We start from the raw sequence: 15234 nt of genomic DNA on the forward strand, positions 1-15234 counted from the left end.
CTCAGTCAGTCAAGCATCTGACTTCAGCTCAGGTCACGATCACAGTTTGTGAGTTCAAGCCCCGCATTGGGCTCTATGCTGAGAGCCTAGACCTTGCCTCAGATTCTGTGTCTCCCTCTGTCTCTGTCCCTCCCCGGCTCATGCTCTGTCTCTGTCAAAAATAAAGCATTAAAAAAAAAAAAAAAAAAGACAAGGTGATCTGGATTCCAAACTGAGAGTCACCTAGGAGACCTACCCCAAGGCATCTGCGTAGGAAGCCAGGCTTGTAAGCCCCTCATGCGGGACGGATCCAATGAAATCCTGGGGAGATCGTAGGACCGATATTCCCAGGACCAAAACACATCTTCATAGGGACGGGATTGAGAGCTTTACAGGCATTTTGCATTGGAGAGCAGGAATTATCCGTTTTAATTTCTTTTTTTTTAAATGTTTTATTTATTTTTGAGACAGAGAGAGAGACAGACAGAATACGAGTGGGAAGGGGCAGAGAGAGGAGACGGAATCCATGAAGCAGGCTCCAGGCTCTGAGCTGCCAGCATAGAGCCCGGCATGGGGCTCGAACCTGTGAACCATGAGATCATGACCTGAGCCTAAGTCAGACACTTAACCGACTGAGCCACCCAGGCGTCCCTATCAGTTTTAACTTAAGTGACCCCGAGTATACAAACATTAACTATAGTGGTATTTTTTTATGTGTATTTATTTTTGAAAGACAGGGGCGCCTAGGTGGCACAGTCGGTTAAGCGTCTGACTTCAGCCAGGTCACAATCTCGCGGTCCGTGAGTTTGAGCCCCGCGTCGGGCTCTGGGCTGATGGCTCGGAGCCTGGAGCCTGTTTCCGATTCTGTGTCTCCCTCTCTCTCTCTGCCCCTCCCCCGTTCATGCTCTGTCTCTCTCTGTCCCAAAAATAAATAAAAAAAAAAAAAAAGAAAGACAGAGATAGAGAGAGAGCGCACGCAAGTGGGGGAGGGGCAGAGAGAGATGGGGACAGAGGATATGAAGCAGGCTCTGTGCTGATAGCAGAGAGACTGATGCGGGGCTTGAACCCATGAACCATGAGATCATGACCTGAGCTGGAGTTGGATGCTCAGCTGACTGAGCCACCCAGGCGCCCCAGCTACAATGGTCTTTAATTAAATGCTAGATGCTAAATGCAGCATGGCATCCTAGAGCCTAGAACGGAAAAGGGAAATCCGTTGAAAAATGTGTGATCCCAGTCAAGTTGGTAGCTTAGTTAACAGTACTGTCCCCATGGTAACTCATTCATTGTGACTAACGTACTCTAGTCACATTAGAGGTCGACATCGGGGAAGCCGGGTGAGGAGTGCGTACAGGAGGACCTGAAACCATTCCAAGATGAAGTTTATTTACAAACAAAAACAGGGAATAAGTGAATGAATGAATGAATGAATGAATGAATAAATAAATAAATACATGACAGGGTGCGTGGGTGGGCTCAGTCAGTTGAGTGTCTGACTCTTGATTTGGGCTCAGGTCACAATCCCAGGGTCGTGGGACCGAGCCCTGTGATGGCTCCACGTGGAGCCTGCTTAACAGTCTCTGTCTCTGCCTCTCTCTCTAAAATTAAAAAAAAAAAAAAAATTAGAAAAAGGAAAAAAGAAAGAGCTAGGTGTATTTAACTGCTGGGGTGATATTTTCCACTCAACAAGATGAAAGATTACTTACAGCCCAGTCTTATAGTGGCTTCCTAAAAATAAATGTCAGATGGGATGGGAGCTTTTTTTTTTTTTTTAATGTTTATTTATCTTTTTGAGAAAGAGACAAAGTGCGTGGAGGGGAGGGTCAGAGAGAGAGGGACAGAATCTGAAGCAGGCTGCAGGCTCTGAGCTATCAGCACAGAACCCAAAGCAGGGCTCAAACCCACGAGACATGACCTGAGTTTAACTAACTGAGCCAGGACAAAAGCCTTTTAAGATGAAACTGTACGTACTGTCTCTCTTAGTTACAAGATCATCTTCCTATGTTTATGAATAATTTTTATATCTTACAACCAAAGGTCTGGCCTTCATTCCCCATTTGAAAGGCTGGAATAGTAACACCAACCTTATGAGATCGTTGTAGGGATTACATTATAGAAGGATATTCTAATATGCATTTTCATATAGTATATAATATGAATATATGAATATATTTATTGCAGCTCTTAATTCTATTGATACAAAAAAACTAAAATAGCTCCTTACGAGGTGGGCAGTATGGACTCTAAGACACTTCATACGTTAGGGAGTCAGTTGCCAGTTTCCCTGCTTCAGACCTTCACAGCTGCTGTTCCTTCTGCCAAGAATGCTGTTCTGCCAGGCTCATTTGACTTTCTTAAATAGCAGCCTCTACCTCCTTTACCTTGTCCTATTTTTCCTCAAAGCTCTTCTTACACACCAGCCCTTTCCCACAAACATTTGTCGAGCCTTGAGGACATGTCAGGAGCTCTCCTAGGGATGGGGGCCACCTCCATAAGCAAAACACAAAAGCCCTCACCTCTGTGAGCCCTCACAGAACTCACACTGTCTCCCCTCTGAGAACGTGGCTCCGAGAGGCAGGACGGTGTGGCCTCTGGCCACACCTAGAAATCAAAACTCTTGGGCACAAGAATGGCTATCAGGATTAGGGTAAGAGGGTGAGGCCGGGGTGTGCCGTGCAGGATCTGATCTTTATTTAAAACGATATCTTGGGGCATCTGGGTGGCTCAGTCAGTTGAGCGTCCGACTTCGGCTCAGGTCATGATCTTGCAGTTTGCAAGTTCAAGCCCTGCATTGGGCTCTCTGCTGTCAGCGCAGAGCCCGCTTCGGATCCTCTGTCTACCTCTCTCTCTGCCCCTCCCCTATTCACCCTCTCTCTCTCTCTCTCCCTCGAAAATAAAAAAAAATGTTTTAAAAGATTTCGTTCTCTTGCTATCTTTTGCATTTGTCTCGATTTTTGTAAATACTGCCTTAAAATAGCGTCTCTCTTGATTGCCGAGTTTCAGGGCAGCCCCTTAAGCTCTGCTCCCGAGGTGAGTGTCCCTCATGGGCCCCACCCTGCTCCCGACCCTGGGTGATGGCACACGGTATGCACTTAACACAGGACACCTGTCATCAGCTTTCTAATGCCGGGACCTAGCCTGCACGCGGTGTGTGGGCCACGCACCGTGTAGCTCGTCTCGAATCTCCACTTGCAGGCCTGCAGGTCCCAGAGGCACAGCAGGGCTTCCTCGGATCCGCTGACCGCCAGCTGCTCCTTGTGGCTGACCTGCACACAGGTGACCCGGCTCCCGTGGGCCTCCAGAGGGAACACTTTGGAATTCGCACACTCGTAAAGGAAGAGGTCACCGTCGGTCATGCCGTACATCACACGGCAGTCAGCCAGGACGGCCACGCTGGAGATGGTCTCGGGCAGCTGGGTGTAGAAGGTGTATGTTGGCCCATCGACAACCGGACAGGGATCCCCGGGGCTGATGTCCAGCACCAGGATGATGCTGTCATAGGCGATGGCCAGGCGCTCCTCTCCTTGACTAAGGGCCATGCAGTTGATGGCTTTCCGGGCCTCAGGAGGGGGGATGCACATCACGTCCTGTCTGGAATTCAGGGGGAACACCAGGACGACCCCCGAAACGAGGCCAGTGAAAAGGAGATTGGCCCGCTGGGCCACCTCCAGACATCTGACCTCACTGGAGGCATCCAGGACGTCCTGCTCCTCACCTGCCACGGAGAGAAGGTCGCATCAGGAACAGCTAAGAGGAACGGGCTCACTCCGCAAATTGTTAAGGATTTTGATTTTTTTTTTTTCAACGTTTTTTATTTATTTTTGGGACAGAGAGAGACAGAGCATGAACAGGGGAGGGGCAGAGAGAGAGGGAGACACAGAATCGGAAACAGGCTCCAGGCTCCGAGCCATCAGCCCAGAGCCTGACGCGGGGCTCGAACTCACGGACCGCGAGATCGTGACCTGGCTGAAGTCGGACGCTTAACCGACTGCGCCACCCAGGCGCCCCAATTGTTAAGGATTTTGAAAACCGCTCTCATTATCCGTATTCCCCCCCACCCTGGTTAACACTTTCTGATGACTTCCTGCTCCCCATCGGGACAAACGGACACACCGACACGCATGAGCTCTCATCCCAGATGTTTCCTTTACAAACGTCTGTAAAGGGCTGGAGAGTGAATTTTTTTTTGCCTTGCAGGCTGTATGCTCTTAACCCTTAACCTCTTAACCCTGAAGTTGAAGCCCCCCAACATGCCGCACGCAGGCAGTGTGTGTCCGATCTGGCCCGCGGGCCCCAGTCATTTCCCACCGTGCCCCCAGCTTCGCGTCGGGCTCCGCCCCTCAACTAGTGAGCAAGGGCCTCAAGCACGGTCACCTCGTCTGTCCTGCTCATTGCCAACCGCAGAGCCCGGCCCTGTGGCCAGCACTAACCAAACATCTGCCAAATCCATGAATGCAGGAGACTGAGAGTGAATCTCTTTTCTCATATTATCGTTAAAGAGGGATTTCTGTACCTCCATCCGCCCCCATGGAGATCACAGCAGACACAGTTGGTGACGTGTCCAGACTCCCTTTACGGGCCAGGGCACCCAGACCCTAGGCTGCTCACTGCCCTCAGGTGAAGGGAGCCCCTCATCTCAAAATGCTTAGGGGGTTCCCCCACCACCCAGAACGGCCTGTAGCCAGTGACTGCCTGTTGTGGGGATATATAAGACTAGCCCTTGGGGCGCCTAGGTGGCTCAGTCGGTTAAGCTACCGACTTCGGCTCAGGTCACAATCTCGCGGTTCGTGGGTTCGAGCCCTGCATCGGGCTCTGTGCTGACAGCTTGGAGCCTGGAGCCTGCTTCGGATTCTGAGTCTCTCTCTCTGCCCCGCCCCCACTTGTGCTCTGTTTCTCAAAAATAAATAAACATTAAAAAAAAAAAAAAAAACACGACTAGGGGCGCCTGGGTGGCTCAGTCAGTTGAGCGGCTGACATCGGCTCAGGTCATGATCTCAAGGTTCGTGAGTTTGAGCCCCGCTTCGGGCTCTGTGCTGACAGCTCGGAGCCTGGAGCCTGCTTTGGATTCTGTGTCTCCCTCTCTCTGCCCCTCCCCCGCTCGTGCTCTGTCTCTCTATCAAAAATAAACAAACATTTAAAAAAATTAAAAGAAAAAAAGACGAGACCTCTTGCTTTAGGTCCTCCCCCACTTGCTCGTTCAGCCCTCCCCCTGCCCCTGCCTGCTCTGATCACCCCTGCTTAGGTTTCTCCCGGGAGCTCCCCTCAACATACCCCTTGTGCAAACTTCCCCATCACGTGCCCTGCTTCCAGGAAACCCAAACGAAATGAGGGATTGACAACCAGACGGTCAATTACCCACATGCTGGAAATTTATCACATCAAATCCTGATTTTTATTAGCCACTGTCAACCTGACTGCAGTTATGGGGGTGCTATGGACTGAATGTGTCCCTTCAAATTTGCATGTTGAAACCCCAGCCCATGATGTGATGGCATTGGCCAGGAGGCTTTGTGAGGTGATTTGGCCATGAGGGCGGAGCCCCCACGATGGGATAAGTGCCCTTATACAGGGGACAAGAGGGCTTGCACTCCTGTGAGGACCTAATGAGAACGTGGCCATCTGCAACCAGGAAGCCGGCTGTCACCAGACCCGGATCCGCCAGTGCCTTGGCCTTGGCCTTCCCAGCCTCCAGAACCGTGAGAAGTAAACGTCTGTCGTTTAAAACGCCCAGTCTCTGGTGTAAAGAACCCAAGCAGTCCCGGACAGGAGCTTTGGTTCTTACCCACACAAATGGCCGTGCTTATATCTTACAAACCTTCTGCTAAGTCCCAGATGGTGACTTTGCTCTTGTCCCCAATCTTGGGGAAGTAAACGTAGCTTCCATCGTGTGATACCGCAGTGAGGCCAGTGCGATCCAGAAACGGGGTAGAGGCCCTTGGCTGCCGCACAGACGTGAGATCCCAGACTCTGAAAGACGAGGACTGCTGGGAAGCAGATGCCACCAAGGCCCCACCCCAGACCAACAGGCTCACGGGGGCCCCGACGCCTTCCAGAACATCCAGCAGGGTCCCCTGCTCCGACAGACTCCACACCTGAGGATGGACAGCAGAGGGCCAAAGCTGACTTCTTCCTTACGCTGTCATAGCTAAGAAATATGCATGAACCCATTTGTCCACCTCTGGTGAATTCTCAGGCTGCAGTTCGAGGGCCTTCTCCACCCCCTCAAACCTCCCCACCCCTCACCGAGCCACTACCACAGCAGTTCTCAAAGTGTGGTCCAGGGAACCCCTGGAGGGTACCGCCAGGCATTTTCAGGAGGGCTTGCAAACACAAAACTGTTTTCATCATAATTCAAGATGCCATTTGCCTTTTCTACTCTCTTCCTCTCACAAAGGAGCGGGGGAGTTTTCCAGAAGCTATGGGACATGAGATGTCACACCAGATCAGAGAATGCAGAATCAAGTACGAGAAGCCAACGGTCTCCTATTGAGCCAGACACGAAAGAGATTCGTCAAAATGTGCAACCACGCCACTCTTCTCGTGAGTTTTGTCTGTTTGTTTCAGAAACTACAGGATTTTTGTAAAAGTGTGTTATTCCATTGACATGTAATGTTCGTGAATCAACAGAGAAGTATTTTTGGATGTCCTCGCTGCTAATTTTTAATATGGTAATTACCATCGGGGACCAAATGCAACACAGGATCCTAGACTGGATCCCAGAATAAAGAAAAAGAGGACATTTGTGGGAAAGCTGGTGAAACTACAGAAGAATTTGCAGATCGGTTAATAACAGTATTCTCCCAATATAAATGTTTCAGTTTTAATAAAGGGCCCGGGGGGACATGAGATGGTAACATCGAGGCAAGCAGGGTATAGACGAGATAAATATGTATATGTGGGGACTCCCTGTACTTCTTGGCAACTCTTCTGTACCTCCTAAAACTCTTCCCCAAATAAATCATTTGTTAAGAATATGTAAATCCAATATATAAATCTATAAATCAAACTGATATAACCCACTTATTGAGAATCTTTGGGATCCTTGATAACCTTTAGGAATGTAAGGAGGTCCTAAGGCCAGAACGTTGGAGAACTGCTACTTTAGTATGTGCTTTTCCCACCAGAGTGAGAACTTTGAGCTCGGTGGGAATTTTCTGCCATTTCCTCCCAACCCTTCTCCACTCTGAAGGCCAAAATCCTCCCCGTTTTTTCAGGTTCCGTGGGAATGCTATCCCCTTCCTGGGTCTCAGGGGATCCCTCCCCCACATCTTCCCAGTGACCTGCTCTGTTTCGCCTGCACTAGTTTACGTGAATCTCTGTATTTCGAAGCCAAAAGACCTCTCAAGAATTATACTTTTCTATTCCAGAGGCGGAGTGAGGATGACCTCTGACCTGAATGAGTGCGTCCCGGGACCCAGTGACAATCAGATTGTTCTCAGGACCAAAACTGGCTGTCTCCACGGTGTCCTCGTGTTCAAGGTCGGTGGCCATGAATCGATGAAACCCCTGTGAGTCTGCCAAGAATATCCGGACGGATCTTCCAAACCCTGAAAGGGCAGGGATGGGATTATCCCTTTCATTCCTGGAGGAGCTTGACAGGAGTTCAGTTTAGTCAACAAAGATTTTTTTTTTTTGAGCACCGACTACTTGGCTGTGGAAGCAACACGGTGGTGAACAAGAGAGACATGGCCCGTGCCATCACACAGCCTAGAGTTGTCAGGTGCAGGGGTGGGAGGCCGGGGGGGTGGGGGCGGCAGCTGAAAACAGTGATCAATAACCTTGCAGAAAACAGCAAAGTTATTTATTATCGCAAGACTGAGTTTCCAGAGGGCTGGGACCGCCTGTTGGGGCTGCTCCTGGTATCCCAGAACCCAGCACAAAGCTGGACATAAGGTAGATATGTTTTGAAGACAGAGGGAAGGCAGGGAGGGAGGAAGGGGGTAGGGAGGAGGATAGGAAGGACAGGAAAATAGTTGGAATCTGCGATAAGGGCAATAAAGTCAAGGGGACTGGCTGCCATGAGAAAAAAATGACACAGACACACGTGTGACAGACAAGGCATGAAGGGGGAGACCAGAGAAATGTGGCCACAAGTCAAAGAATCACAAGGCAGAAACTAGAAGGGGCAAAAAAGGATTCTTCTCTGGAGGCTTTGGAGGGACCATGACCCTGCCCACATTTTTTTTTTTTCGAGTAATTTTTTAAAGTTTATTTACTTATTTATTTAGAGAGAGAGGGGGAGAGAGACAGAGCATGAGCAGGGGAGGGGTAGAGACAGGGAGAGAGAGAGAATCCCAAGCAGGCTTCCCACTATCAGCACAGAGCCCAATGCGGGACTCGAACCCACGAACCGTGAGATCATGACCTGAGCCGAAACTAAGAGTCAGACGCTTAACCGACTGAGCCAGCCAAGCGCCCCTGGCCACATCTTGATTTTTGGACTTCTGGCCTCTAGAATTGTGAGGAAAGAGATTTCTTTTCTTTCTTTCTTTTTTTTTTTTTAATGTTTATTTATTTTTGAGACAGAGAGAGACACAGCATGAGCAGGGAAGGGGCAGAGAGAGAGGGAGACACAGAATGTGAAGCAGGCTCCAGGCTCTGAGCTGTCAGCACAGAGCCCGACGCAGGGCTCAAACTCACGAACTGTGAGATTGTGACCTGAGCCGAAGTCGGACGCTTAACCGACTGAGCCACTCAGGCGTCCCGATTTCTATTGTTTTGAGCCACCACATTTATGTGGTAGTTTGTTACAGCAACCCCAGGACCTTTGAGCGGACATCTGAGAAGGTGGCAGGCCCTGGAAGGGTGGGAACAGCCTGGGATGACCAGGAGGTAGGAAAGGCCTGCGTGTGTGTCTCAGGGGCAGCACAGAGGCCAGTGTGGGTGGAGCAGAGTGAAGGAGGGGGAGGGGAGGGAGGGAGAGCCTTGCTAGATTTAACATAAAACAAAACAAAACAAAACAAAACAAAACACCTAACAGGACAATGCCGTTGAATTAGAATTTCAGATAAACGGTGAAATTGCTATTATTAGCAGAAGTAGATCCCAAATATTACGTGGGGTATATTTATACTGAAAAGTTGATTTGTTGTTTATCTGAAGTTTCACTGGGCGTTCTATATTTTACCCGGCACCCCGCCCAAGGGGGATTGCTCACTGTGTTCCAAATATGGGCTGGGTGAAGTGTTTTGTTAAGAGGGCCCCTGGCAGTGCAGGAAAGAGGTCCCCAAGGCCAGATCATGCAGGCCGGGACGTGGTGGGGGCAGGGGGGATGGTGTGGGACTCTTGTGCTATGCACCTGGCCTGCACCAGCCCAGTTTAGACTCCTGGAAACCCCTGGGTCAAGTCAGCTGGGGGCTGGCCGTCCATCTGATTGCCTCTCCAGGCCCTCCATGCAATTGTTTTATTGAACTACACTTGAACCTGAGGCTCACACAGAAGGATGTTATGGGAAACGGATCGAGTGCATCAAGATATCTGCTGTCCAAGGATATTTGCATCCCATTCGTGGGCAGGAAAGGGTTAACTCAGCAGGCCTGGGGGTCCCTGTTCTGCACGTGAATGGTTTGACCCTTGCCAGTCTCCTGAGAGGTGCCCTCTAAGCCCTTAGAATGTCCTCCTTGGTAAAAGTGTCCTTGTGGGGCCCCGGGGTGGCTGAGTCAGTTAAGTGTCCAGTTTCGGCTCAGGTCATGATCTCACCGTTTGTGAGTTCGAGCCCCACATAAGGGCTCTCTGCTGTCAGCACGGAGCCCGCTTTGGATCTTCTGTCCCCCTCCGTCTGTGCCCTTCCCCCTCTCTCTCTGCCCTTCCCCTACTCGCACTCTCTCTCCCTATCTCTCAAAAATAAATAAGCATTAAAAAAAAGTATCCCGGTTTTACTTGAGGCCTTGGGCCACACGGGATGGCCAACGCTCACGCTTCAGTGGGAGCTTTGGGACACGCGGTATCAGCTTGACCTCGGTGGGGGGGGGGGGGTGTTGGGAGACTGAGGTCAGCCAGGCAGGTGATCAGCTGTGTCTCCATAATCAACCCCCGGTAAAAATCCTGGACACCAAGGCTGGTTGAGCTCCCCCGGTCGGTGCTGTTGTCACACACGGTCCCTGACAGAAGTAAGTGCTGTCCACGTGACTCCACGGGGCGGGGACACCTGGAAGCTTGGGCCTGGTGTCTTCTGAACTCAGCCCCACACACCTCTACCCTTTGCTGATCTTAATCCAAGGGACCCCCTGAACCACAATTCCATTTCTGACACTGGAAAGAAATCCGTGCCTGATCTCAGCTAAGTTGGGATTGGGCTACCTCTTCTAGAGCAACAGGTGGGTTCCCGAAACTGTGGATGGGGAAACTGCTCGGGCTTCTCCTCATTGGCCTCTGGAAAGAGCCACACGTGAAACCCACTGTAACAGGTTTCTAGGTCACTGGGGTCTTCAGTGACCTTGACCTCAGTCCTGATTCTAGTTTGTGCCTGTATCCTTTGTTCGTCTTTCTTCTCACGTGCCTGTTTCCCATGCTGCATTTCGCGCATACTTGTGCCACCTAAAATTCTTTTGGAAACTGGATGGTGGATGATGTGCAGGAGCCATCACCACGAGCCACATGTGGCTCTTCATGTGGCTGGTCCAAGTCGAGATGAGCTGTTGGTGTAGAACACGTGCCAGGTTTCATAACCTTCACGCGAAAATTTTGTTATTTATTTTTTTTAGTTTGGTTATTTTTGAGAGAGAGAGAGAGACAGAGCACGAGCGGGGGAGGGTCAGCCTGGAGATGGTGACCTGAGCCAAAGTTGGGCACTTAAACGACTGTGAAAAATACCGTTAAGAATTTTTATGTCAATTTCATGTTACATTTTTAGAATGTATTGGGTTAAATAAGATATATTATTCACATGAATGACACCTGTGTCTTTTTGCCTTTTTATTTTTATTTTTATTTATTTTTTTTTTTTTCAACGTTTTTAATTTATTTTTGGGACAGAGAGAGACAGAGCATGAACGGGGGAGGGGCAGAGAGAGAGGGAGACACAGAATCGGAAACAGGCTCCAGGCTCCGAGCCATCAGCCCAGAGCCTGACGCGGGGCTCGAACTCACGGACCGCGAGATCGTGACCTGGCTGAAGTCGGACGCTTAACCGACTGCGCCACCCAGGCGCCCCTCTTTTTGCCTTTTTAAATACGGTCATGCCAGGGCACCTGGGCGGCTCAGTGGGTTAAGCGTATGACTTCGGCTCAGGTCACGATCTCACGGTTTGTGAGTTCGAGCCCCGCATCGGGCTCTGTGCTGACGGCTCAGAGCCTGGAGCCGGCTTCGGATTCTGTGTCTCCCTCTCTCTCTGCCCCTCCCATGCTCATGCTCTGTCTCTCTCTGTCTCTCAATAATAAATAAACGTTCACAAAATTTAAATAGGGTCATGAGAACATTCAGTTATGAATGTGGCTCACATTTGTGGCTTGTGTTACTGGACAGCACTGGTCTACAGTTCCTCTGACCCCTTATAAAAATCAGGGCTGATTTTAGGGCAATGAAATTACCCTATCTGAGGTTCTAATGGTGGATATACGCCATTACACATTCATTCAAATCCATAGAAGGCACAACAGCCAGAATGACTGTAATGTAAACTACAGACTTTGGGTGATGATGATGTGTCAATGCAGGTTCATCGATTGTAGCAAATGCACCCCTCCAGTGGGGGGTGTTGATATTGGAGGAGGCTGCATGAGAATACGGAGTGGGGGGGATATAGGGGGTCTGTGGGAAATCTCTGTACTTTCTGCTCAACCTGGCTGTGAACCCAAATCCGATCTTTATTTTTTTTTAAGTTCATTTTTTTTTTTTATTTTGAGAAAGAGAAAGAGGGGCAGAGACAGAGAGAGAGAGGGAGAGAGAGAGGGAGAGAGAGAATCGTAAGCAGGCTCCGTGCTGTCAGTGCACAGCCCAATGTGGGGCTAGATCCCATGAACCATGAGATCAAGACCTGAGCCGAAATCAAGAGTTGGATGCTCAACTAACTGAGCTACCCCATGCACCCTATGATCTTTTTTTTTTTTAATATTTATTTATTTAAGCAATCTCTACATCCAACATGGGGTTTGAACTCACCACCGCTGAGATCAAGAGTCACACACTCCTCCGACTGGGCCAGCCAGGCATCCCCCAAACTGACCTTTAAACAAAATAGTCTTTTGGGGGGCACCTGGGAGGCTCAGTCAGTTGAGCGTATGACTTTGGCTCCGGTCATGATCTCGCAGTTTGTAAGTTTAAGCCCCACATCACCGCTTCAGATCCTCCATCCCCCCTCTCTCTATCCCTCCCCCACTTGAGCCCTCTCGAAAATAAATAACCGTTAAAAGAAAAAGAGAGAAAGAAAAAATAGTCTTTTTTTTTTTCTTTAATCGGGCTGCGGATTGTCTGTTGGTCACCTCCTAGGAAGCCTTCCCTGTTTCAGACAGAAGAAGAAAACTCTATCACCCACTCCCATGACCCCTGATTCTTGTCTGGTTATAGCACCAACCACACTTTTTTGTGGCTGCCTTATTGTAGGGGTTGCATTGCCTGGCTCCTCCCTGGGAGCACCCCATCCTCTCATGCAGCACTCCTTAATCCCTGTGACTGGCAGGGATAAGCACCCTCATCTCAAATGAACCAGAAGCACAGAAAGGTTAGGTTTACCCCGAACAGGGAAAGCTGCAGCCCGGCGGCCAAAACTGGCCTGGCATCTATTTCTGTGTGACCCGTGAGGTGAGGATAGTTTTTACGATTTTAAATCGTTGAAAAAATAAATAAATATAAGACTACTATTTTTGTGACACGTGAAAAGGATACAAAATCCAAATGTGGGCATCCATCAACAAAGTCTTAGTGGCACACAGCCAGCCCCACTTGAAATATCATCTGTGGAGGCTTTCACGTTACAGGTGCGACAGGGACCACGGGGTCTGCGGCCTTTCAGAAAAGGTTTTGCCAGCCACGGGTCTCGAATGGCCCCCCTCGCTCCAAACCCCTCTCCACTTCCAACCAAATCCAGAGTTGCCCGCCCCCCCCCCCCCCCCACCGCCACCATGGCTCCGAATAAGAGACACTACCTGCAGCGAGAAGGGACTCATCTTCAGAGACTACCAGGAACCTCACAGCTTCCGGAAGCTTCTCCAGCAGGCTGTCTCCTTCAGGGGAAATCTGTGCAAAGTCAAGGATGCCCATCAAGCATTTCCACAGGGTTAAGACTCCAGGGTCAAGAGTTTGAATGCAAGGCTCTGTCACTCACCAGCTTCCAAGAAAATTCCTTAGCCCTTGGGTACCTCAGTTTCCTCATCTATTAAATGCGCGATGATACAGGACGACCACGTAGGACCACCATGGGCCAAGAATCGTGCAGAATGGTTCCCCCCCCCACCTGCACATAGTCAGCCCTCCCAACGTGGGTAGCTCTTATTATTACCGTTGATACTGTTTTTGTAACTAGCTCAGGCACCCGGAGAACATTCTGGCACTTGTTTCCTGCCCCCAGAGGAGCTCTGGAGATCTCAAATAAGATGGAAACTCCCATTCCCGAGTTGCAGGACTGATCCTGTTCAGATCGAAGAGGATGGTTCTTTCCTCAATCCTGCCGCCCCAATTCAGCTACGGATTTTTTTTTTTTAATTTAAATTTTAGTTAGTTAATATACGGTGCAATATTGGCTTCTCAGCTACTGATTTCTGAGCATCTGACAGCCACCAGGCCGAGAGCCAAAAACTTTACATTCATTACCTCGGGGAGGGGCACAGACAGGACGCCTCGGGGGCCAAGAAAAGTGAGTTTTTGGCACTAATCCAAGCCAATGTTTAAAAAAAAAATATTTGTTCACCTTCATGTAGTGGGGGTGGGAGAAATGAATTTCCTCATGGCTCTCACTGTTGATTTTTTTAACTGCTGATTGAAAAAAAATGTTTCTTTTAAAACTTAGAGAGTTAAACAGTACTGTATAAGATGGGGGGAGAAAAAGAAGTATCCAGAGCACATCAGGAACACCTCTCCACCTTTCCTGCATTGTCCCTTCACCCCAGAAGGGGCTGTTGTCTACTTTGTAAGCACCTGCTTGCATAGATGAGCATTTACACGACCATCCTTTTTTGCACCATCCGTCATAGATACTGTTCTGCAAGTTTGCTTTTACTTAATGCGTCTGGGGCAGCGGTTCTCAAAGGGTGGGAGGGCGATTTTGTGCCACCCTCGCCGGCCAAGAGCTGGCAATGCCTCGAGACATTTTTGTCAGGACCGAGTGCCAACAATGACCCACATTGGCCGGCCCCCAGGAGACACCAAGAGAGGTTTCCTGAAACGCGCAGAGTTGCAAATCCCTGGAATTAAGAAGTCAAATGTCATTTATTAAAAGATCAAAGGTAGGGGCGCCTGGGTGGCTCAAGTCGGTGAAGAGTCTGACTTCGGCTCAGGTCACGATCTCGCGGTGCGTGGGTTCGAGCCCCGCGTCGGGCTCTGTGCTTGCAGCTCGGAGCCTGGAGCCTGCTTTGGATTCTGTGTCGCCCTCCTTCTCTGCCCCTCCCCTGCTCAGGCTCTGTCTCTCTCTCTCTCTCCCAAAATTAAAATAAACATAAATAAATAAAATAAAATAAATAAACAATAAAAAATGACCGAAGGTGAAGACATTGGGCACTTTGGGGCCAAGCAATGTGGGCGTCACACTCAGTAAAGCAGCTTACCAAGGAGACGGAGCCCTTGCTGAACCCGGTGACCATCTTCCCCTGCTTCTGGAGGGAGACCCCACAGGTAGGCGTTTCTTCCTTGATGCTGGATAAATGTTGCCTCCCCTGCGGCTTTCCTGTGGCGGAGCTCCACAGGCTGGCCACGCCACCCTGAGACACGGTCAGCAGCATGGCCCGGGAAGCCAGCACTGCTGCATACACCCAGCAGTCAGAGGGATCTCCCAGGATCTGGAAAACCAGTTCTGCCGTTTCTAGATGCCACGCACTGACCTAATGGAGTCGTGAAAAGGAAGAGAAATCTCAGTGAGAGACCCGGGTGGCGGGTTTTCCAGGGGCAAACGCAAAACCCGTGCTTTGTCGTAGCGCATGCATTTTCTTTTCAGCATTGGCAGTTCCAAACAAGGCAGGCGGGAGACACATCCTGGATTAGAGCCTAGAACAGCAAAAGGACATTGGTGGAAAACTTGATGCAATCCAAGTGAAGTCTGCGTTGGGCTGATAGAAATGACCAATATTAATGTCTTAGCTGTGGCAGATGTACCCTGGTTATGTAAGA

At 49.7% G+C, this 15234-nt stretch overlaps 1 protein-coding gene across 4 annotated transcripts in view; it reads right to left on the reverse strand.

Annotated features, from left to right (window-relative positions):
* The window catches only part of NWD1 (NACHT and WD repeat domain containing 1), a 74611-nt gene that overhangs the window by 8794 nt on the left and 50583 nt on the right, over positions 1–15234 (reverse strand). For all 4 annotated transcript variants that reach the window (XM_058727556.1, XM_058727554.1, XM_058727555.1 and 1 more), the window contains 5 exons: positions 14676–14948; positions 13062–13152; positions 7372–7526; positions 5795–6071; positions 3144–3694 (listed from right to left, as the gene is read on the reverse strand). In XM_058727556.1, the coding sequence (XP_058583539.1) occupies positions 3144–3694; positions 5795–6071; positions 7372–7526; positions 13062–13152; positions 14676–14948 (1347 nt within the window). The remainder of the gene's footprint in view (positions 1–3143; positions 3695–5794; positions 6072–7371; positions 7527–13061; positions 13153–14675; positions 14949–15234) is intronic.

The sequence above is a fragment of the Neofelis nebulosa genome, chromosome 4 (assembly GCF_028018385.1).
Source record: "Neofelis nebulosa isolate mNeoNeb1 chromosome 4, mNeoNeb1.pri, whole genome shotgun sequence".
Taxonomy (NCBI): domain Eukaryota; kingdom Metazoa; phylum Chordata; class Mammalia; order Carnivora; family Felidae; genus Neofelis; species Neofelis nebulosa.